This window comes from Apodemus sylvaticus, chromosome 5 (assembly GCF_947179515.1).
Source record: "Apodemus sylvaticus chromosome 5, mApoSyl1.1, whole genome shotgun sequence".
In the NCBI taxonomy this organism is placed as follows: domain Eukaryota; kingdom Metazoa; phylum Chordata; class Mammalia; order Rodentia; family Muridae; genus Apodemus; species Apodemus sylvaticus.
This window is the reverse complement of record NC_067476.1, coordinates 119,962,072-119,986,783: the sequence shown is the minus strand read 5'-3', so window position 1 is coordinate 119,986,783 and position 24,712 is coordinate 119,962,072. Positions and strand designations below refer to the sequence as shown.

Sequence of the window (24,712 nt, the reverse complement as noted above, 5' to 3'; positions counted from 1 at the left end):
AGAAAAAAGGGGAAGAATGTGAGATCTAAATCTAAAATTGTAACCCATTCATGTATTCATTGTCTTCCTGGCTCTTGGAGAGAAGTAAAGGGCTAAATTCAGCACTAGAGAGCAAGCTTCTAAGGTGAACTGGGTTATGAAAACAACCGTTTCTCTTAGGAATTGGGTAGTCAATTAAGGGAATGGTTAAGTATGCAACAGTAGAGATAGCATTAGTTCTTGGTCACAGCAACCCACCTTTGCAGATTCTGACAGCAAAGCACTGACTTCCAAGTGGGAACACAGGATGGAGCACAGAATAAGGACCCTTCAATTAGTGATGGGAACACAACATAGGCAGTGTCATCTACATCTCCTCTTCTTTCACCTGCCTCTCTGTCCATCCATGTACACCAACCAAACACCATCCAACTATGGGACATGTCTAGAGTGATGTGTAACAGATACAGTACCAACCTCCACTGGATGGGGAGGATTCTGCATCTCTTGGTACTTGCCCCATTGCCTGAATCTTTTTTATATCACATACGTACATTGCTATAAGAAACAATCAATGTTCTAAAATGGAAAGATTCCCTCTCATCTGTGAGCATGTTTTTAAAGCAGAGGTATAAGCCAGGTTAAGTGAAACCTTTCAATGTCCTGCCATGAGAGGCTGAGTGAGGGTAACACAGCTCCATTTGGCTCAACTGTTAGTTAAGCACAAAGGTGTTAATTATGCAAACACACAGAATGAACACAGGCAACCCCTTCTTACCACCTGCTCATCAGAGTGCACCAAAGGACTTAAAAGGGTTAATGTTCCTGGAGTGGTTCTCCCCTGAGCCCTGGGCCACTGCTGTTTCTTTGGTGACTACTGTTCTAAACAGTTTAGACTACTGTTCTAAACATACTGTTCATAACAACAGGTCAGATGTTCTAAGTAAAAGCTCCATCCATCTGCCTCACTTGGGTCCCACTACCTAACTAACACAGATAGATACCAGCCACGACTTCAGCCAACTTGTTGCTCTGATCTTGTCAACGGGAACCTCCCCTAGAAAGGTTTCCTTGCAGATGAAGTCATGGGTGCATCTAAAGTCTGACCCCACACAGATGTTCCATATGGATGGGGGTCTCTGATGGTTTTTGAAAACCACTAAGAACAAAATTATAGAATTTAATTTTTAAAATATTTATATATTAATTAGTTCTTGAAATAAATGATTGGGATTAAGTGGTAAACAGCCCATGTCCTACTTTATGGAGGAAAAAATACAGATATATTACCATCTTTAAAAAAAAGATGGTAATCACTCCAGCTATTTTATATTTCTATTTTCTTCTCAAAAAGAAGAGTGATAGATTATGAACACTTTGATAGTCAAATTAACTTAAAAGTTTCTTTTGTATCACTTTGATTGGTTATATAATATTTGATTTGTTACTTTAATATTTAAATAAAGATTTAAACACCACCAATCTCCACCAGGATGTAAAGCTAGATTGCATTGTAACTGATAAAAGGTTAGCTTTTTGAGTAGCTGAGGTAAACAAATAGAAGACCTCCATTAAGTAGCTAATATGGGGGCTGGAGAGATGGCTCTGTGGTTAAGAGCATTGGCTGATCTTCCAGAGGACCTAGGTTCAATTCTTAGCACCCATCATGGTCGTTCCAGGCTATCCATCACCGTCTTCTTGTTTCCAAGGGCACCAAGCACAGATATGTGACACAAATATAGATCCATGAAGGCAGACCTCATACACAGGAAAGAAAAATGTTCTGTTTTTTTTTTTTTTTAAGATGGTAATATATCTGATCAACACTTAAGAGTTAAGAAAGTACAGCTAACCATGCATATTCTGGGAATGAATTTCCATAAAGGTGGTTTTTCTAAGGTTCTGATCTATTCAGAGAGACTGGACATTATCTCTTTACTTCACTGTGGTTGATTGCACATAGTATCACTTTCTGCATTAGGACTTGTGCAGATGAGAGTTGGGAGCTGACCTCAGTAAATACTTACAGAAGGTTTGCTGGCTTTGGGCTAGGAAAATGCTTTCTTGGAACTCATTTACCCCGTTCCAGTGGCTCTGGGGTACACTCATCCTGACAAAATGACTCAAGCTCACCTGTTCACTGAGTCACTCTGAAATGTCATGAAAATGCTGTGATACACCACAAAACTGCACTGTGGTCCAGCTTTCTGTTTTCATGGGCAATGAGCACAATGATATAGCAAAAGGGATCATATACTTTTTGAAATACTAAATGGTGCAGTTACAGAAGCAAATAGGAATATTTGTTCTCTAATTTTCTTTTGTCCTCTTTTGGATAACTTGATTGTGAAAATGCCTGATCTACAAAATCAGATACCTTACCAGCATTCCGGGAGCTCTGGATACAGCGAAGGCGTATCCCTCTCTTGAGGAAATAAGCTGTGATCTGAAAGCCATATCCTGTACAATGAAAGTGATGTCATTAGATTATAAATTCGACTGAACAGCAGGACCCTGCGCAATGCCTGTCATACAGCATGTACTCAATAATTAACAAGTAAAAGAATAAATGAACAGAGACTTCATATGTGTGGAGAGAGAATGTTAATGATAACATAAGCGGCTCTTCTAAAAGGCCTAAACCTGTGAAGTCTCTCAGTCACTTCATCTGTAAAATAGAACAAATGAGGTCTAGCATGTCTGAAAATTAGTGATTTCACACGAGTGACATATTAAGTCTAAACTGATGCATAGACCTGTTGAGAGAAGTACAAATAGACACAGCCATTTTGAAAGAGTATTCAATACCTAAAGTTGAACTTACATAAATATGTGTATTTCTATAATAGCATTCTTAACAATGGTTGCAAACCGAACTTTATAACCCAGGGTTATAAAACACTGGGTTGGTGACTTTTCCTGAGAAGGTCAAGTGACTGTGTTTCTAGTTCCCACAGAGAGATGGGGTGAGAACTTTCCTGAACTGAGACAACTCGGAAAGGTGCTAAATCTTCAAGACGGAGCGACTGAGAACCATCAGAACACCCACAGGAAAATCAAGTCCTTGCTCTTTTTAACTCCATGATGAAAATTGCTCTGAAATCACATGCATAGTTAAAACACAACAAGGAAAAGTTCCTCTTTTACATTTACAAGCCTTCCTACCGCCCCGTAAACAGGCTCAGGACATAGGAGAACACAGACATGAGGCCCTGTCTGGACATGCAATGGCTTTGACAGCACAGTTCCTTCAGCCATACAGTGACATATACCGAAGGATATTCTTCAGATTTAAGATGATCAAATACATTTTTACAGACACAGTAAAAACCAGATTGTATTTCAGTCACATTGCTTGCTTCTGCTAAGTTTTTAAAATTACATACAAACTTGTCACTTCTGAGTGCTGTAAACAAGCATTCTGTTCTTTAGGTCGCCAAGAAAATGGAAGCTGCTACATCTGTTCATTTGCCATACTGTTAGTGGAGAAACAGCTACAGGAGAGGAATTTGTGGCGATTTAGAACTCAAGAAGACATCAAAGTTTAGAAGTGAATTTTCACATAATTATTTATGAGTCTTACAAAGGACCAAAGAAGCAAGAGAATGCACAATAGCCTGTGCTGGTCTGTAAGTCGAAATTCCTCCTGACAAAATGTCAGCAACAGAAAGTAATGATTAGGAAGTAGCTAAGGGAAAGCTGATCATGGAAGCCACTGCTCTGAGCCCACTGAGTCTGTCATCTGGGAGATAGCACCTACTTGATGAAGAAACTCTCCACCAAAATGTCCTAACCAGTAAACTGTAAACTGACCTATGCAACAAAAATTCAATACAATGCCTCCTCCTATAGAAAAAGAATACAAAGCATATTCCAAGCAGTTTTTTAGTGAAATCACTCGGACAGAACCTGGCCCTGTGTACCTATGTCCCTGAAACAGAACTATGCACAAGAATCACTCTGCAAGTGGCCAATATTAGTAGCAGTAGTCTTAGGAAATAGAGTCTAATGGCCCTTCAAGTGAAATGGTAGGTTTAACTTGTAAAAAAAAAAAAAAAAAAAAGGTTTGTACCTGTTTAATCTAATTCCATTGGTTTTATGAAACTTTATTGTTTAAAGAGAAATTTAAATACAAATGGTACTTGTGTCAGCTCTAAAGGCAAACTGATCTTGATATATGAACAGAGAAAATTACTACCAACTGAAACATACTGATGGGAAATGCTTTGGGAGATATATTCCTTTCCATAGATAACAGGGAGAGATGAAGACCTCAAAGTTCAGCTGGCCACTGAGGCTTTGTACTTACTCAGGGTTAAGCCAAGGCTCCACCATTCTGCAGATAACAGTAACATGGCAAAGAATCCGGGGGGGGGGGGGTCCCTTTCTTCCCCTCCATGTAGTACCACCTGACAGCTTAGTACACTTAAGGTCTAAATGCAGAAAACCAAGTAAGGTTCTCTGCTTTTGTCAAAGAAGTTTCTCCTTTCAGCAGGCCATGATTAATACAGGGACTCATAACTAATAGAACTTCCAAGAACAGGTTATACTAGCATGCTTGGCCTTAAATGGGTCACTGATGCTACCCCTTCCAAAGTTTAGGGAATTATGGAAGAGGGAAAGGAAAGACTGGAAGGGATGGAAAGGCTGCATGTTTTGAAAGACATCTTCTGAACATGACATGGCCATTATACCCAGGAACACTCCCAAGAGCTGTGGCTACCTGTGCAACATTAAACCCATCAACATTTTATTATAAAATGCAATGGGCACAAGAGGCCCCATCCCTTCTTGAAATATAACAAGCAATTAATGGTGGGGGAACAGCAGTCACTGTTTTCTGTGGGGTAGCCACTGCTGACTGGCCCATGCTCCAGTAAATAATCCTCTACCTATGCATATGCAAGCAATCCTAACAAGCTCAGTGAGTAATACATGGAGAGAAGACCTTAAAGAAGGATGGGAACTTGAAAGGATTTCAGCTGGAGAGGGAGTTGGGGAAGACAGAAGGTCAAAGGGGGGTTATAGGGTTGAAATGACTGAAATTCACTGTATACATGAATGAACCTGCAAAAGAGTAAAACAGATTAAAAGAGCCCTGTCAGGAGACTGAGGATAAGATATACAAGTAGAAAATGTGCTTTATTTGAAAACCATCTGACAATTATGGTCTAAAATCACTAGGCACTGGGAAATCACACTGGAGTAGTCTGTTTTCTCACTAGCTATTTTGACCCTCTTCTACTAAGGAACACTATCTTCAGATTTTTGAAGAACCAGGGGTGTTTGGGAGGGAGATACCTTTGCAATAGAAGTCTCTCTCCATCACAAATCCCCAGTTATATCCATTCCCAGACATAATTTATATTTCTCAGGTAACTACTACTACATGGTTGCCAGATACTAAAAAGTTCATCTTTTTTCTCGCCTTTAAGCAGTCCCTAAGAACTTCAGTCTGTCTCTTTCACTTCTTATATTCCATGCTTCATAAATAAATCATATCGGTTTAATGTTCTTCTCTGATATTCTCCTCTCTATCCACCTACAAATAGCCTCCAACTCTCCACTGAAGGTTCAAATGGAGACCAGTTACTGCAAACTTTCTACTGGGCTCTACAAGTGGTTAACAAAAAATATGAATACTTTGCCTTACACTGTTCCTCTCTATCTTTGATAGAAATATGGAGATTCGGCACTGGAGAGAGAGTTGACAGGAATGGTTGGTCTTTAGGCCACTTGTTAATAATATACTGGTCCTATGGAACTTCTTGAGCTGGGCCACCATAGTTGAAGTTGCCTTCAGCAGCGTCTCGTCTACTTTTCTAGTCCAACGTCCCAAAGTCTTTCATATTCTTCCAACCAATAGCATAGTCACACCTGTCCCAGCAATATGCCCCTCCTTGGTACCAACTTCTGTCCTAGTGACTATGAAGAGTCTTTATGATCAAGGCAACTCTTTTTTTTTAATTGAGTATCTTCTTCATTTACATTGCCAATGGTAAAACCTTTCCCAATTTCCCCCTCCCAAAAGCCCCCCTCAAGGCAACTCTTATAAGAGAAAGCATTTGATTGGGGGATTGCTTAGTTTCATAGGTTTAGGTCATTACCATCATGGTGGGAAGCATGGCAGCACTCAGGAAGGCGTGGTGCTAGAGAAGCAGTTGATAGCTACATCCTGACAGGTAGGCAGAGACAGTGGGGGAGGGGCTGAGTAAGTGAGACTGAGCCTGGGCCTGGCATGGGCTTCATAGCAATAGAATAGTGACTAAGACACTCAGTTTAAAGGAATGGTTATTTACATTGGCTATTATCATTTATAGTGTCAAGTCACTGAGAGAAAATAGCTTCTTGAGATGTTGTAAAACTACTCAGCCTCATTAGTTTTCTAGTGGACTCACAGCCAAAGTGACTTGAGAATCCCGGCAGCTGGCAAGGCAAGTTGGTAGTGCAGTTCTACCATCAAACAGAATCCATGGAAGGGGGAAGCTGGGAGAAAGAGCTCCACGTGCCCTGCGGGGGTGGGGTGGGGTGGGGTGGGGTAGCATGGCAAGCACACACCCCTTCATAGGCTTCCTGCGGGCCACACTCACCCACTGCATGGCTCTCTTCCAGCAAAGCCCCCTCCCAAAGCACAGGCACGCTCTTGCTCATATCCGTTAAATGTCTGCCACTGAACAGGCATCTTCGGTTGATCAGGTAACCGTAAAAACTTCAAAGGTCCAGAGAAGCAAACCGAGTGCCATGAAGTCCCCCAAACTCCACCATCTAGACTCAGTAATGATTCATCTTTTACCATAATTCATAAATATATCTTTTAAAATATGTCAAGATGTTAGACATCATTGAAGACTTACTTTCCTAACACGTGAGGATGAACTCCAAACAATAGAGTCTGTATCTGTTTTATTAACAAAATACTATAGAGTAAGCATCCTGAGCCTGAAGAGTTAAACTGCCTCAAAATCTGAAAACCTTTGACCATTGTCATCATGATCAGAAAGTTTTATCCTTTGGAGTATCGCAAAATTCTGACTTTTAAATGAGGCATACTCAAACAATAAAGTCTATTATAAAAGCCCCCAAATTCTGGAAGCCTGAAACATCTCTAGTCCCACAAATTTCAGATACACAAACCTTGCAACACCACACTTGAGCATGACATTATCACTCACACAGCTACTTTAAATTCAATATTCTCCAACATCCCTAAGTATGGACCACTGAGTTTCCTCCAAACTGAGATCCAAGCAATTCATTTTGGACAGGTATGTTCTCTGTTGCCTCTGCTGTTTTTTTCCTCCAATTTGCATCGTCTTTTAGAATGCTAGAAATTTAAAACTTCTGACTTCTTTACCTGTCATAGGAATCTGTGGGTACAAGCCAAACTTATACTTACAGTTCAAAGACTGGAAGGCAATTGATTTATTTACTTCTACCAATGATGTCACAGAAATACATGGTACAATTGTAGATACCTAACATTTTGGCAAAAGTAAGCTCCCGGAAGGAGTAGGAGTTTAGTCTCATTTGAACTGAGAAATACTACTGTGTGCTGTTATGGAGTTGACTGTATGTCAGCACATACAGGGGGATGGTTCCCAGTGTTAAGGCAGGAGAAGTGCCCACATCCATTTGATGCAACTAGGTTGCATCTAAGAGAACAAGAAGAAAAATACTAATGTCTAGCAAGCACTGGCAATGTCGTCTGTACTATGTGATCAGAAACACACAGAAGATAGACAGAAGTTTTACAGCTATTTCATTCAGAGAAGAAAGTATACAACTTATCATTTACTAAACCATGTGCATTCAGAAAGTTTCTTATGTTCCTATGAGAAGATCTAAGACAGAAAAGGTAAAGAAATTCTAAGTTGGACACTGTCCATTAAAACACAGCAAGAAACTCTCAGGAACACCACTGGGAGAGTCTTCATGAAGTCGTATGAAGTATGCCAAGGGTTTACATGTTACCTTCACTATTGCAGGTGATGGGCAGGGCTGAAGACAGGGGTTTCCTGGGAATTGAGACTCAAGAGTTCTGTCTTAATCTTAAGAATATATACACAGGATCCTAGACTAAGATGGCAGTTGGGAAACAATTTTGGTTGAGAAGAAGAATATTTGGTCCTAGGCTGGAAATTTACTTATTACCCAAGATATTTAGACACTCTGACAAGATTCCCTTGAGATACTATTTCAGATCTTTAAATTATGATAGCTCTAAAATCTGTATCTGTATCAAAATAAAGTTATGTCTATCTGATGCCAAAATAAATGGTGCAAGCAGAGTAGTTTCATTTTTTAAAAAAATCCTTATGCTGAACAAAACTAGTGAGGCAAGACTAAAAATCACATTTGCTGCTTGCAACCTTCCTGACCTTGTTGGCCCATCACCGACTTAGAATAGAAAGCCTTTCAGGGTAGTCCAACTGTAAGACAAACTAATCTTCAGACCTTTTCTCTATATAGATTTTCTAATTTTTTTTTTGTAAAAATGCAATGTAGATATGTGAAATGACAAAATTAAAATATGAAACTATGCCAAGAGGACATGCAAGAACTGCAGAAATGGCATCTAAAGCGCTGATTTTCACAGCCCTACCTGTCAGGCCATGACCAATGGAGTGTGTGACTTAATACTGCAGACTCAAAAACTTAATATCCTCTACAAAATTCCCACTCTCTAGAAAAAAAATCTCTGCTATTAAGAAAAGAGAGATTTTGATAAACCTTTTGAATGACGTGGCTGGTTGCTTAACCTGCTAGCTGTCTGAGGATACTTCTCAGGAACAGTGTTCTCATTTTCTATAGTTAAACAGCATGTCCTGCAGAGTTGCCCTGTCTTGCAGAAAGCCTATTCAAAAGAACTCTTGATATTTTAGCACCACACATAAAGAAAAAGGCTCATCAACCACTGGTCTATTCCAAAAGGACTATTTGAGTATAGCGCCCCAACAGGAATCTTGTCCACTTCCCCACTGTCTATCAGGATACATAAAATAAACCAGCAAACAAAACCAACCTGAAACATTAGATAAGAGCATGTTTTATCTGTCTACATACAACACCATCCTTCCTTATCAACTGAATCCAGGTAAGGAACTGCATGCCTACATGGCAAAACAGGCAATAGAAAAATGGTTGAAAGCCAGAGAGAACCACCCTCTTGCTTAAAGCTGACACAGGCCATTCCAGCCACCAGCTGCCATTAGAAAGCTAGGACTTGAGTATTAGAAAGAAAAGAACCCAGGTATCCCTCAACAGAAGAGTGGATGCAAAAAATGTGGTATATCTACACAATGGAGTACTATTCAGCCATTAGAAACAATGAATTCATGAAATTCTTAGGCAAATGGATGGAGCTAGAGAACATCATACTAAGTGAGGTAACCCAGACTCAAAAGGTGAATCATGGTATGCACTCACTAATAAGTGGATATTAACCTAGAAAACTGGAATACCCAAAACATAATCCACACATCAAATGAGGTACAAGAAGTATGGAGGAGTGGCCCCTTGTTCTGGAAAGACTCAGTGAAGCAGTATTCGGCAAAACCAGAACATTAACCTAAATTAATTCAGGTGCAGGGCATGCATATCTATGTGTGATTTGTCTTTTTGAATCTTTCTAAAGTCCTGATATTAAAGATACATGCATCCTAGCTTCTACTTTTTACATTTTTGTGTTTATGTGGGGAAGTGGGAAGGGGTGGGTGGGAGGACAGGGGGAGAGAAGGGGGCTTACAGGACTTTCGGGGAGTGGGGGGCTAGAAAAGGGGAAATCATTTGAAATGTAAATAAAAAATATATCGAAAAAAAAGAAAGAACTATTATATAAAAACTATATTTTAAGATGGAAAGAAACTTAAACTTAAAGTACATAGTCCAAATAAAATTTTATGATACACAGCACAGCCTGCTGCTGTCGGTTTGCTACCTCTATCAATTCACACACTAGGGAAACCAACTCATCAGGGGCTTTGGCAGTGCCTAAGGAAAGCTGGCCAATTCCAAATGCTCAGATAGGCAGTAGTCAGCTTTGATTTAGTCATTTATCCTAACCTAAATTAATTCAGGTGCAGGGCATGCATATCTATGTGTGATTTGTCTTTTTGAATCTTTCTAAAGTCCTGATATTAAAGATACATGCATCCTAGCTTCTACTTTTTACATTTTTGTGTTTATGTGGGGGTGACTATGAGTATAGAAAGAGGACCATGAAGGGGAAAGGTTCCAGAAGACTGGCTAACAGAACTCACGTGACCAGAAGATGTAAAGTGCAACAGTCTTTCCAGGAAGGGAGGAGGGGTAGGAGCGGATCCACCAGGGCAAAGCATACAGGGCAATGCTGGGAGGATCCTGTCACTTGTTTTGTTTTGCTTTGCTTTTTAAAGAAAGAACCTGCTCCAAAGAATGGAGTACTATTCAGCAATTTAAAACAATGAATTCATGAATTTTTTTAGGCAAATGGATGGACCTGGAAAATATCATCCTAAGCGAGGTAACGCAATCACAAAAGAATACACATGGAATGCAATCATTGATGAGTGGATATTAATTAGCCCTGAAGCTCTGAATACTGAAGATACAATTAGCATATCAAATGATTCTCATGAAGAAGGAAGAAGAGGGCCCTAATCCTGGAAAGGCTTGATCCAGCATTGTAGGGGAGTACCAGAACAGAGAAAAGGGAGGGGGAAAGACAGGAGAATGGATGGAGAGGACTTATGGGACATATAAGGGGGGGACTGGGAAAGGGGATAGCTTTTGGATTGTAAACAAAGAATATAGAAAATAAAAATATATATATTAAAAAAAAAAGAAAACCATGGAACATTTTTTTTCAACTGTACTAAAAGGAAAACTTAATGTTTTCCTTTTTCCAGGTAGCATATACCTGTAACCTCAGTCTTTAGGAACAAGAGACAGGACGATGTGCCGTGGAATGTCATCTAGTGAATTCAAAGCCAGTCTGAGCTATGGAGAAAAGCACTGCCTGAGAAACAAACACACAAGTAAATAAATTTCCCAACGTTATTTCTCTGTCCCCTTCCCATTCCTGTTTGTGATGTGTTTATTTTATATTACATTTATTTGTTTATTCAACTAAAAGGGGTAGGACACATGCCATGGTATGTATGTGGAGATCAGGCAATACTAGTTTTCCTTTCCTTCCACTGTGTGGGTACTAGGTATCAAACTCAAGTTTTTAACTTGGTTGCAAGTACCATTATCTGCTGAGCCACTCACAGCCCCCATGTGTGGTTTCCTTAAGAGAGTATCCAGTCTAGTATTGAACTCCAGGGCTTTTGCTGCCACCTCTCAATGTGGATGTTTCAACTATACCTGCCTAACAATGCTCTTTAGATAGTAGACAACAGGCAATGACTAATGTATATTTGTTTTGAGATAAGGTCTTAGGCCAGGCTGGCTCATCTTTCTCTAATCTTGCCTCAGCCTCCTAAGTGCTGAGAATACAGGCATGTGCCAGCACATCCCAGATCAGGGTTATTCCAATGTACTTCATACAAAGTCAATGTCACGGAGAAGTAGTTAACTATTAGACAGAAGGCCCGCAATCATCCCTAATGTCAGTCTGTCATATATGTCCCTTTTCTGCATTACTTTACAATTACCTGACCTTTATTTATAGTAAGTCTTAATGTGGTAGAGCAAATTCTTCTTCTTTATCAATAATACTTGCTATTCGTGGCCTTTTGCTCTTTCATTTAGCTTGTCAAATTATGAAAAAATCCTTTGGACACTTGATATAGAAGACCTCGAACCATACAAAGATCAATTTCAAGAAAACTAAGACTTTTCTGATAAAATTTATTACAAATTTAACATATTAAAACTGCTGATTGTTTTAAAGAACTTTAGTTTCCTTCCACAAAACTGAAAACTAGTTGTTTTTTAATTTATTTAATTTTTTTCATGTGCACTGGTTGTGAGCTTCCATGTGGGTGCCAAGCTCTCTCTCCAGCCTCAAGATGAGAACTAGTTTTATTATACATCTTTGATATTTCCTGGCAAGCTTTATGGGTCTTTTGTTTTAACCTGTGGTTTTGCATCCTCTTATCTTTCTCTTTGGTTTGGAAATTCTTGTAGACCTCTGAATATTGTTGCTGGCAGCTTTGTATCTGACATTCTCAATTACCAAATAAATACTTAGTGTTTGCCTGAGATGAAGTTTTATACAGTTCATGCTGGCCTTGAATTTGGAATTCTCTTGCCTCAGGATCCCAAACACTAGGATCACAAGCATAAGTATCACCATGCCCAGATCCACACGCCTCCTCCCCACATCAACAAAAACTTTCAATGTTTCACCGAAGATACCCTTGCACAGGTTGTTTTTGTAAACAAACAAACAAGCAAGCAACAAATTTACCTTAGATTTACTAATTTTAACTGATTGATTTTTAATTGCATTTTATGCCAATTTCAGGAATCCAAGTACCCAATCTGTTAGGTAACTGGAGACTTTCCATTAAATTATACTCAAAGAAGATGCCCACCTAATGGAGTAATTTTCTTCAATTGACTATTGTCTCAAGATTTTCACAAAGCCAATGAGGATAAAGTGAATTTCCTCAGTAGTCTAGGAAAATGACAAATGGGAACATAGCCAAGAGTCAGAGACATCTGGTGATTGGCTCAATACGTGCAGAGCTCTGGGTGGCAATGTGAGTTTCACCTCTGTGAATTCATCATAGATAATGGTAGATTGCTAGAAACATGGGGTTTATGGAGACTTGCTAAGACAATGTCCAGAACTTTAGAGAAGAACCAGTGAGTATCTCTATGTGACTCTATTTGGAAGGCAAAACAAAATGGATTTCAGGGGAAAAGTCATATGAGAATATACTGAGGACAACCTGTCCAAAAAAAAGGTAAGGAAGATCCACAGCCTAGCATTTTCCCGGGTGCATGTTGTCATGACATAACGGATGAGACACACACACACACACACACACACACACACACACACACCATCAAGGACAGTAAAAAGGAGACTATAAGTAGTAGTGAGACAAGAACAAGCAGGGCAAAAGTCCCAGAAAGGAGATTAAAGAAAACAAAATGATGAGCTGGCGATCAGGAGGTATTTGGTGGTATTTCTGAAGTAGCTTCAGGGGAGAGGAGAATTCCAGAGTGGCTCCAGAAACGCAAACATCTATGTCAGGAATTCAGTGGAGATGAGAAGCAGAGCACAGAGCTTCAGGGGACTCACCGTACAGAGGCAGGGTACCGTGTGGTCCTCTCATGTCACAGTTCTATATTCATCTCCTCGTTCTGGTCTACTCACTCTTTGACCTTCTCCTGATGTTTAGATAGTCTGGCCTCTCTCCTACATTGCTATTCAGCACCTGGCTATTAGAAATATGTTTCCTAATTCTGTCACTGTCATTTAGATTTTCAATTCCATCTTAAGAAATATGGGGTCCTTTTCCTGGTCCTGATGCATTTAGTACTCAAAGCATAGATGGTGGGATTAAATATTTCCCAATCACCTTTTCTACTTTCTTATCAGTTAATAAACTAAAAAGATAAATAAATAAATAAATAAATAAATAAGCAAATAAATATGAAATTCAGATAAGTATTTACATTGTAGAGTCTTCAGTTCCCAATCATGTATTCATGCTGCCTACCTACATCTCCTGTGGAATTTGAATTTCCACAGTTGATGAGGCACACATAGCATGAGATATACAGTCATGTCTCATATACACAGAGATAGGCAGTTATATTATTTTCAAAGAGCTATGATGCAGAGTCAGTTTGGATGTCACTGAGTTCTAAATATTATCTTGTTGATTGACAGGATATCACAATTAATTAGTGAGAATCTTGTTTGAGCAATGGTGGCACGTCACAACATTCAAGCAGGTCTTTGGCAGGGCTTTTAAAGCAAAAGCAAAGAAGCACTAGGAGAAAGGAAAGTTCTTAGGCACCAAGTCCCAAAAGACCTGGGCAATTCAGGAGTCATTGATACATATGAGATCAGTACCACCACACCTCTTAAGGATTTCTAAGAATGGGTCTCATGTCTTCTTTGTTTTCCCTTCCTTAAAAAAGAAAGAAAGACCACCTAGTTTTCAGTTTTATCTTCTACAAGTTGTTAAGAGTTCATATAAAATGTGTCACAATGAGACTTGAAGTTAATACTAAAGGCACACAATGCCTTATGTTCCTTTCTAATATTCATTCCAGATCTCACTCAGACTCAGACTGTAAAGAAACTATACCACAAAGACACAGTCAACCAAACCCAAACCTGAGAAATTCCAGGGCACTTGACTTACTTTCTTCAAAAAGAAAGGAATCAAAAAAAAAAAAAAAAAAAAAAACTTAAGAAAAGTACATATTAGCGATGTTCTTTTATATTATAGCAAAGAGAGGTATTCAACTCTAAGGATAAAATGGCTCAACCTTATTTGCACCTTGATTTGAATAATCCAACTCAAAAGAAACTGAGACACTCAGAAAATCTGAAGGCAGATAAGATAATGAAAAATGAAATAATAAATGTAGATGGGTAAATGAAAACTGCTGCTGGGCTGTTTCATTTGCAGAAGGTTTTCACAAAGAGTAGGTTGGCATTAAGCTCTGCGTGCAGCTAAAGTTGCATCCTCCTGCCTCCATCTTCCAGGAGCTGAATTAGAGGCATGCAGCACCATACCCAACTCAACTATTTTTTTTTTTTAAAATTAGAATTCTGATCATTTGTTTGTTTTCAGAGCTATTTTTGTTGAGTCGTTTATGTATATAAACTGATTCCAAGTTTAATATTAAAACAATGTCAATAAGGGGAGGGAAATTTATGTTATGTTATGAAATGGCATTGGCTATATGTGAAAAAAGTATGTAAACAGTAGGTAAATGGGTCCATTATATGATTCCATTTTTGTACATAACTGAAATTTTTGATAAGTTTAACAAATGAAAGACTCTTTTGAAGAAGGCTTTAAATAAATATCATGTGGTGAAAATATTCAAGAACTCTAAAGATGATGCATTTCTTCTGAGTGTACCTTGTGTTCACACAGCCTTTTCTCCAGTATCAGAGCATAAATCATGATTGAAACTGCTTCTATTGGTAATTTACTGGGACTGAAAAGAGTAGTTAACAAGGAATGCATAGGTATCCTTTACTGTGTTGTGAATTGTTTTTCCAAGTAGATAACAATAACCCAAAGAAAACATAAACAAACGCTCTGAGAGAAGATTAGGAAGCTCCCTTCCATAAGCCTACAATGAAGAGGATACTATGGGATAAAAATGAGACGTCACTCAGCTTGGTCTTCCAGAACTCATTCAGCTTCAACTGCCAGTATTGGCAACCAGGAGAATCATGAGTCCCCCTGACACATATGGGTAACTGATGCACACTTTCACACAGGAAGACACTGATACTAGCAAGGATCTTTCTCTGAACCGATTGGGCAAAAGTAGAATAATTGGGATGAACGCACTTATAGAAATTTTCATCTACAACCATAGGAAAAGAACGTCAGTAAGACCAACAGCAGTTTAAAAAAATTAAAACATTAGTTGTTTACAACAATTTAAAATTGCATTTGCAATGACCAGGTTAAAATAGACACCTCCTCTTCCTTCCCCCTCTCCCTCTCTCTTTCTTCCTCCCTCCATCCATCTCCATCTCCGAGTGCATATGTGCATATGAGATATAACATTGGTAAATGGCTCCCAGGAGTTCCTGTGAAGTCAGTTTTATACTTCCATAGTGTAGGGTACAGAACTTGAACACAGGTTGGAAGACTTAGCAGTAAGTCCCGTTATCTTATGAGCCATCTCATTGACTGCAGACTTTTATTAGTCCATGGGTGTGTGTTGGGTAAATCTTATTTTGAATCACAAATTATGTACAAATATGTCCTTAATGCCCCTAAGTACCTCTTGGTTACTCATTTCTTTTTAATGTTTTTATATTGGTGCATGAATATGCACATGTAGCAAGCACAAATGTGGATACAAGTGAAAGCGGAGGCCAGAGAAGGGCACCAGGTGTCCGACTGCATCATGCTCCATCTTACTCCTCTGACAAAGCTCCCACTGCACCTGCAGCTGGGCTGGCAGCAGGCAAGCCCCAGTGCTCCTCCTGGCTGTGCCTCAAAGAGGCTTGGCTGGATACTAGGATCCAAACTCAGGTCCTCACTTTAAGCAAGCAGGAGCTCTTTCCCACTGAGTTACCTTTCCTACCCCACAACAGATTTTGACCTAAACAATGGCAATTTGACTCTACAAGGAAGACAAAAACAAGACTTAAAAGAATGGAAATGGTCTGTGAGATGGCTCAGTAGGGTTAAGGTACTTGGTTCACTCTCTGTCTTAAGGTCCTCTGTCTCTATCTCTGTCTCTCTGTCTCTCTCTGTCTCTCTCTGTCTCTCTCTGTCTCTCTCTGTCTCTCTGTCTCTCTGTCTCTCTGTCTCTCTGTCTCTCTCTCTCTCTCTCTCTCTCTCTGTGTGTGTGTGTGTGTGTGTGTGTGTGTGTGTGTGTGATCTCTTTAAATGAATGGGATGCTGGTTTCAGGGTTATTCCACAAAGCAATGGTGACTGAATCAGTGCAACACTGGCACGGCAGCTGCCCAGAAACTGAAGCAAGCACTCACACTTACTGTCATGTGCTCTTCAATTAAGCAGCTGAGAATGAAATGAAGTTAGAATCACCTTCTAGTAACAATTGGTACTAAGTTAACTGCATATCCACCTGCAGAAGGAGGATGTAAGATCTTCCACTTCATACCACATACATACTTATAGGAGCTAAATGTCTAGAAAAAATAAAACAAAAACCTTTGTGATCTAGGATTACACGACACATTGTTTCTTAGATATGAAGTCCATGGCCAGATAAATAAAAGATAATTAATGCGATTATAGTTCAAAACCTTGAGGGAAGAAAAAAAATCCATCTATGTGATAAGAGCACTTAAAATGGAAATGGATATGAACAGGCATTTTTCCTAAACAAAATATTAAAGGGTCAATCGATTCTCAAATAAGGGTAAGTATCACTAGCCATCAGGAAATGGAAATATAAAGTCCTATGAGACACCATGTCATACATGCTAGGATAGGTACAATCAACGTGGCAGTAACAAGTACTACTGGGAACATAGGAAGATGCTGTAAATCCTTGTGCACTACAGGAACAAACAGAGAACAAGGCAGCTGCCTGGAACAGTCTGCACGTTCCTTAATATATTAACCACAGAGATGAAAACTACACTGCAAATCTCATTCCTAGGTATAGACCCACGAGAAATTAAAACATAGCCACTCAGAAGCCTTCACATATATACTTAATAACACATATGTGTAATAGGTCAGGCTGAGCAGCGGAGCATTAGGAGCATTAGGTAGCATTGCTCCATCATCGGACCTGAGCCCACCAGAGAGTGAGGTGGAATGTGTGTGTTTGCGCAAAACATGAAATTTTAAAACAGAAACTCAAATTTTCTATCAATTAATGTATAAGTAAAATGTATAATCACTGGATGGAACAGTATCTGCCAATTAAAAGGCAATGAGGCCTCTCTGCTTCCGGATCCAGATCAGCCTGGGTGGCAACACCACATCTCCAGGTCCTGCAAGAGGCAAGAGGGGCTTCTGGGTGGACAGCGGGGTGAAGTCAGTGTGCTCTGGTGAATCCAGCGGGCCCCTGCAGGAGCCTCCAGGTGTCTGCTTTGGGATTTAAACAGCTTGGGCCACAGCACTCGGTCTCCAGGAAGTGCAGGAGATCTGGTGCACCCAGAGGCAGTCTGGGAGAGCGCCCAGCTTGCTCCCGTGGCACGGTATATTTACACAATGGAATACTACTCAGCAATTAGAAACAATGAATTCCCAAAATTTTTAGGCAAATCAAATTTTTAGGTTTGATCTGGAAAACATCATCCTAAGCAAGGTAACGCAATCACAAATGAATACACATGGAATGAAATCTCTGATAAGTGGATATTAATTAGCCCAGAAGCCCTGAATACCCAAGGCACAAATTGCATAACAAATGACTCCCATGAAGAAGTATGGAGAGGGTCCTAACCCTGGAAAGGATTGATCTAGCATGGGAAGGGAATATAAGGACAGAGAAAAAGGAGGGAGGTGACTGGAGAAGGGATGGAGAGAAGGTTTATGGGACATATGGGGAGGGGGGATCCGGGAAAGGGGAAATCATTTGGAATGTAAACAAAGAATATAGAAAATAAAAATATATAAAAAAAAAAAGGCAATGAGGGAGGCTGTCAAGAGGGCTTGCTCAGTGAAGTCCTTGTGCAGGGATGAAGCATTAAGCTTAAAGTTTAGAACTGACTTGAAAAAAAAAAAAAAAAAAACAATCCAACCAGACCAAACCACCCAAACAAACAAAATACCAGTTCTTCCCTTTCCCCAGGGATTCTGGTGAACCAACTGAGAACATCTGGCTTGTACAAGAGTTTCTACCTGCCGGCCCATTTCACTGGCCTAACCTTGTTTCCTTGAGACCGAATCTCTTGCTGGTCTCCAGTAAGCCAGACTGACTGGCCTATGAGCTGTAATGACCTGCCTGTCTCTGCCCTCCTCAGTGCTGGGATTTACAAGCATGGGATCTGAGACAACATTTTTTTTTCCAGATGAATTCTCCTAAAATCATAAATAAAACTTATTATCATTCTTGAAAAACAAAACTAAGGTAGAAAGATACTTTCAAAACAGAAGGTTGCTCTCTGGTCACGTGTAAGCATGTATGCACACAAATGCACCAAAATAAACACACACATTACGAGATAAAGTTAACAGCTACATATATACAATATGAATGGATTTTGAAAGTCCAGTGCTTAGTGACAGAAGCCAGTTACAAAGAACCACACGGTGTGCAATTCTATTTCATGAAATGCCCAGATCAGCACAGTAAACTAGTGGTTGCTTAGAGACAGGGGTGGAAGAAGCATCAGCAGAAATGGATGAAACTGCAAATGTATCCAGGGCTCCTTAACACAGTAATGAAATGTTGTAAATATGATACTACAATAACAAAGGGGGATAGGGAAAAATATATTCTTCAGCTAAATAGATGGGAACTGCTAGTGTTTCTTTTTCTTAACTCTCTGAAACAGTTAAGAATGATTTCTTCTAGGCCAGCAAGATGGATAAAGGTTCAACAATATAAGTAAAGCTGATACGAGCTCAATTCCCAGAACTCATGTAATGGTGGAAAGAGAGAATCAACCCTGCAAACTTGTTCTGTGACCTCCACACACACAACACGGCAAGAGCACAGGAACAAATACCCTCACACACACAATATGAGTGTGTGTGTTTGTGTGTTTGTGTGTGTGTGTGTGTGTGTGTGAGAGAGAGAGAGAGAGGGAGAGGGAGAGAGAGAGAGGGAGAGAGAGAGAGAGGGGGAGAGAGAGAGAGAGGGAGAAGAGGGAGAGAGAGGGGAGGGAAGAGAGGGGGGAGAGGAGCAGAGAGAGAAGAGGGGAGAGAGAGAAAGAGCACAGGAGAAACAACAGAACAAAAGAACTTCTCTGACTGAAAATACCAAAGATTTGAGGTGCAGTAGCACAAGCCTTTAATCCCAGCACTCTGGAGGCAGTAGCAAGCAGATCTCTGAGTTCAAGGCCAGCTTGGTTTACAAAGGAGTTTCAGGACTGCTAGTACCACACAAAAAAACTCTGCCTCAAACACACAAGCAAAACAGAAACAAAAAATCTGAAGCTATTTGCAATGGGGATATATGATCAATTACTCACAGGGCTACATGGAAACAATGTGCCCATTATTTAATGTGGCATACACCTTTGAAGTATGGATGTTGAAGGCTTCCTTGTGCAGTGACCAGCTTAACCATTCTCTTGGATCACTAGAATATTACATATATAATACTATATACTATGGAGCTACCCAAGACAGGGCGACCTATTTTTCACTTTTCTAAAAGGTTAGAGAAAAAAAAAGATTTAATAAATTAAAAATGAGGGGTAAATGGAAAATTTTTCTTATAAGAAGATAACTAATAAACTCTACTTTGATTAAAATATATTTTACTAATGAAAGGGTAAATTCACAGAATGCAAAAACCTCTCCACAATTCACATTACCTCAAATGAAAGCTCAGGGTTGTTTTACTTCCAAACAGATCCCATAAAAAAAGATTTGCTAACTATTTCAAAAAATGTTTTCTATTTAAGAGAGACTTTTACAAGTCACTCTTGAAATAATGAGAATGTTGGTTTCCCCAGGGGAGTATTTTCTACTTCAGTGTTTCTAAGAATACACAGGGTTAAAACTATGTAAGAGAGATTTTCTCACAGTTGAGGAGAGCAAAACACCACAAATAGGAAACCAAGCAGCTAGAGGGTCAAGACACTAGACTTCCAGGTCAGACTTCTGGTTGCAATTAAGCAAAATTCCTGCAAATATTTGTAAGGAAATAATATTTTGGATATCTACTTTCAAGGCTTACAATTTTAATTTTCTTTAGTAGTAACTTACATGGCTGATATCTGCATATATATAAACATAATCATTGAACACAGAAAACATAATTCATATATTTACTAGGACATAGATTATCTATGACCCTAGGACAGCAATATGATTGATCTTTGCTTAAATCTTAAAACTAACATCTCTTCCAGGTATTGAACCCCCACCCCTCCCCAACCACTTTAAGACAAGGTCTCATATATTGTAGGCTGGCCCTGAACTCCCTCTGCAGCCAAGGATAGCCATGCACTCATCTTCTGGTCTCCATCTCTGGGAAAGGATGTCAGACAGGCACTGCCACACCTTGTGTGTGTAGCACTGGGGACTGAATCGAGGGCTTTGTTTGTGATAGACAAGTACTCTACCAGTTGAGCTGCAGGCCAACCCAGGTATCCACCCCTTTATACTGGAGACATTGTGGAGTAGTTTTGTTTTTGTTGTTATTTTTCAGTAACAACAAAGACAGAACTTTTCTAAAGTAGTTCACAAAATAGATGAGACAAAGTTTCTACTAGGTTATATAGCTTGTGATAGCCTAAGAAAGTGGAGACTGAGTGAAGCGCTGGCACTTGGTGATGAGAGCACAGTGTCAGAACAGCACGTCTAAGTGAGCTGAAAAGCCGAGGGGTCCAAGCTGGCCAGCGTGTCCTCACCTGGTTCCCGAGGAGCAGCCCAGCAACTGCCCATGTCGACGCCTCACTCTAAAATCTGTGTAAATTCATCTACAGACATGCTCAATATCTATGCTATGAGAGGGCAGTGCACACCACCCCAGGCCATGTTTAGGAGCTATCATAGTTGATTCAAAATTGTGTTGGTTAGCAACTCTCATCCCAGGAATAAAGCCAACGTCCATGTCATTCCCAATGCTCTGTCCTCACCCTTTACACCTGCAAAATCCGAAGGGGCTTTCTAGCATCCCATCTCTTACATTTCTACCCTTTTCCTCCCTTCCCTCCCTCCCTCCCTCCCTCCCTCCCTCCCTCCCTCTTTTCCTTTGTATAGGCAGGAGTGCTTGCACATGTGTGAATAAATGTGTGTGAGTATGTGAGTGAGTGTGTATGTGTGTGTGTGTGTGTGTGTGTGTGTGCAGGCCAAAAGGAAACCCCCAGTGTCATTCCTCCGGCTCTATCTATCTTGTGTTTTGAGACAGGGTCTCTCAGACAGTAACCTAGTCTGGCTGCTCTGTGAGCTCCAGGGCTCTACCTGTCTGTACCTTTCATGGGATTATGATCATATGCTCCCATGATCAAATTCTATTTACCTGCATTCTGTGACTCAAACTTGGTCCCTCTTGCAGGCCTTACTGAGTGAGCTCTTGCTCTAATTCTTTTTTTCTCTTTCAAGTATCCTTATGAGTATTAATATTGGCCATGTGAAACTCAATGGCTAAGAACTTTAAATCCTCGGAAGTCCTGGCCCTAGAAGGATTGAGAAGAGGTGATAAAGAACAGACAAGCTAGTAAAGAATCCAGATATTTGTTAGACATGAGAAGGCTACTGCTACGGAGCAGCGGACACGAAGCTATCCAGAAGCACACAGGTTGTGGGAAGGGTTCCTCATATCCTGTCTAGTAAATTAAATTATATGCTGCCTGGATGTGAAAAGAGCGAGGCATTATGGCAGAGAAGGGAGAGTGCTCTGTATAACCTGTCAGACCCAGGGTTCATCGACTTCCCAGGCTTTAGCTAGGGTGTGCCAAGGACAATGCTGTCTAGAAAGGATCTCACTTTCCCCTTCTATTTCCATCCTTCTCTCCAATACATACAAACACATTAGCTATGTGGCAACTAGGCCACTAGATAACATAAAGCCAACATGCCAGGGTACTGTATTCCCGACCTGCTGAGTTCAATAATGGCTTTCAGTGGTGAGGGTTGTTCTCATCTGCTGTATAAAAGTGAAGAGCCACAGACCCTGCAGCTAGTTGTCAGCATTAGTAATGGCGACAACTCTAATTAATGCTGGCTGAACACACAGGTCAGTGGTAGAGTACATGCCCAGCATGTATACAGCACTGTTTGATTCCTAGCATGCCTAAATAGTCCATCATGAAGCAGATGCCTAAAAGGAAAGATTTTTGGTTTTGGTCCCATTTCTGTCCAATTCACGAGCTGGAAGCTTTCTCTCCCATTATTTTCCTTCCAATCTTAGCAGACAGGAGTGTTAATCAGTTCTTCTGACTCCTACAAGTGGTTTGTCTTTAGAAAATCTAGTGATAAATCATTGTTCTGCATGGAGCTGATAATGAGCAGGCCTCTCAGCAAACTGCACAATTCCTCTGAAAACATTCTTACAAACCAGTATTTGATAACAGAAATCCTTCTACAACTCATGGAGGATTTGGTACTCACTGTGAATTGTCTAGTTTCAAGACACATCGAAATTCAGCAGCAAAACTCCCATTTGTAAAAGTGATCTTAAGCAGGCACAAGAGCATGGGACTCAAATCCTCACAAGAGTTTGAGAAAAAGTAACACAAACTTGCATCATCATAAGAGACCAGGCAAAGTAATATGAGATTCATATTAAAAGCTGTAGAAAAATAATATGGGATTCGCATTGCTACAAACACCACAGCAGGATTGGAACTGCAGCTTGAAACTAAACAAAAGCAACATCAATTTTGTTTCAAGACGTCTCCATAAAGCTCAGGCTGTGAGTTCAGGGAGAAAGGGCTGTGGGAGGGAAGGCAGCAGAACACTCTCCAGCCAGTGGGATCACGCTAATAAAGTCTACCCTGACAGCCCACATTGTCTCAGGTTGATCAATAGAAAGTCAAGCACTTCATGCATTGAACACAATTCTGGCTTGTTCACAGAGTTCTCTCGGAGCACTTTCCTATTTGATTTTGTATAAAACGAAGCAAACAAAGCATGAGGCATGGCACTCTGCAAATCCCTCCCTCTCAGGTGCCGTTAGCAAGTGGAGCCATTACTCTTGAGTTCTGTTGCTTCCATATATTGCAGTAAGTGGTGAGCACCATCTCCCCCCACATTTAAGAAAGCAAAGCATCTTGAGCTGTCACTGCTGCTTTGGCACACTTTTGGTAAAATGTCTCAAACTTTAAGTTTTACAAATTGCCCATTCTTGGAAAAATAATCTCTGCTAATGCCACAGTATATTCAGGAGAGGGCTTGCAGGCACTTGTTTTCATTATTGTCCTTTTTAAGTTTTTTTTTTTTCATGTGGATGAAAGCTTTGAAAATGTTTTGACTGAGCACATTATGGGGAGAAATGTAAATAATAACCAACGCTATTCGAGCACCGTGTGTAAAAAGAAAACACATGCTTCCAACAAGTTCTGTGACAGACTAGGGAAATCCATTTCAATTCTTGAGTGGCTGTGAACAAAAACCCTATGTAACAGGACAGGTAACTCAACATAGGCTGTGCGGGCTTGCTTTTCAGAAAAGCACACGACTGACTAGTTCCTCCTTTTTTCAGTTCTTCCCTTCTGAAGCCTGAGAGTCAGAACCTACCTACACTCCCTATCTGTGACTGGAGGACACTTCCATTCCTCCTGTGGGTGTGCACTCAGAGCTCCACCGTAGAAGCTGACTCATACAAGGAATGATGAGAAAAACTGCATCTGTCAAGGTCCTATGTTTGTTGAGATTTAGCCATTGATGGACATGTAGTATTTTTTTTTAATTGTTAAAATTAAGAGATGCAGCAGCTGAAGGGAACCACATAGGTGGCGTGCTCCAGCAGGGCTGCAGGCTTTCCTGAAGATGCAGGCTTGATGCAGAGGAAGGGCTGGGCTCAGGGGGGAAACATGCTTCACTTCCCAAATTTATTTTAATTAGGAAAGGGCTCTGTTTCCAATCGGCTGGGAAAATAAATACAAACCAAAATGCCACATGTACACATTTTTCACTCACAGGGACATCAGGGAACAGAGCTTACAGCAAGCCTGTGTCTGAGGAGCAAGGAGAAAGCTTTCTTTGGCAGGATCTTGTGTTGCATCAGGCACCAAGGGAAGGGAGGGGAACATTTCTCAGACGGAGGGAAGAATAGGAAGAACTTGCTTGTTTTGGCCATTCTTGCCTTTTTCTTTTCTTGTGTGAACACCCATTGATTCTCTAACATGGTGCTGCCCCAGCACCAAAGGCTATACAGGAGGTCGGTGGGGAGGAAGCCTTAGCACTCCTGCCTTGGCCACGCACGTACCATACCTGGAATGATGCCACGAAGGATGAGCAGATGGGTGTGGATTTTGCCTGGAGA

At 40.3% G+C, this 24,712-nt stretch overlaps 1 protein-coding gene across 3 annotated transcripts in view; it reads right to left on the bottom strand.

Annotated features, from left to right (window-relative positions):
• The window catches only part of Slx4ip (SLX4 interacting protein), a 166,181-nt gene that overhangs the window by 25,041 nt on the left and 116,428 nt on the right, over window positions 1–24,712 (bottom strand). For all 3 annotated transcript variants that reach the window (XM_052183734.1, XM_052183732.1, XM_052183735.1), the window contains one exon: window positions 2,362–2,439. In XM_052183734.1, the coding sequence (XP_052039694.1) occupies window positions 2,362–2,439 (78 nt within the window). The remainder of the gene's footprint in view (window positions 1–2,361; window positions 2,440–24,712) is intronic.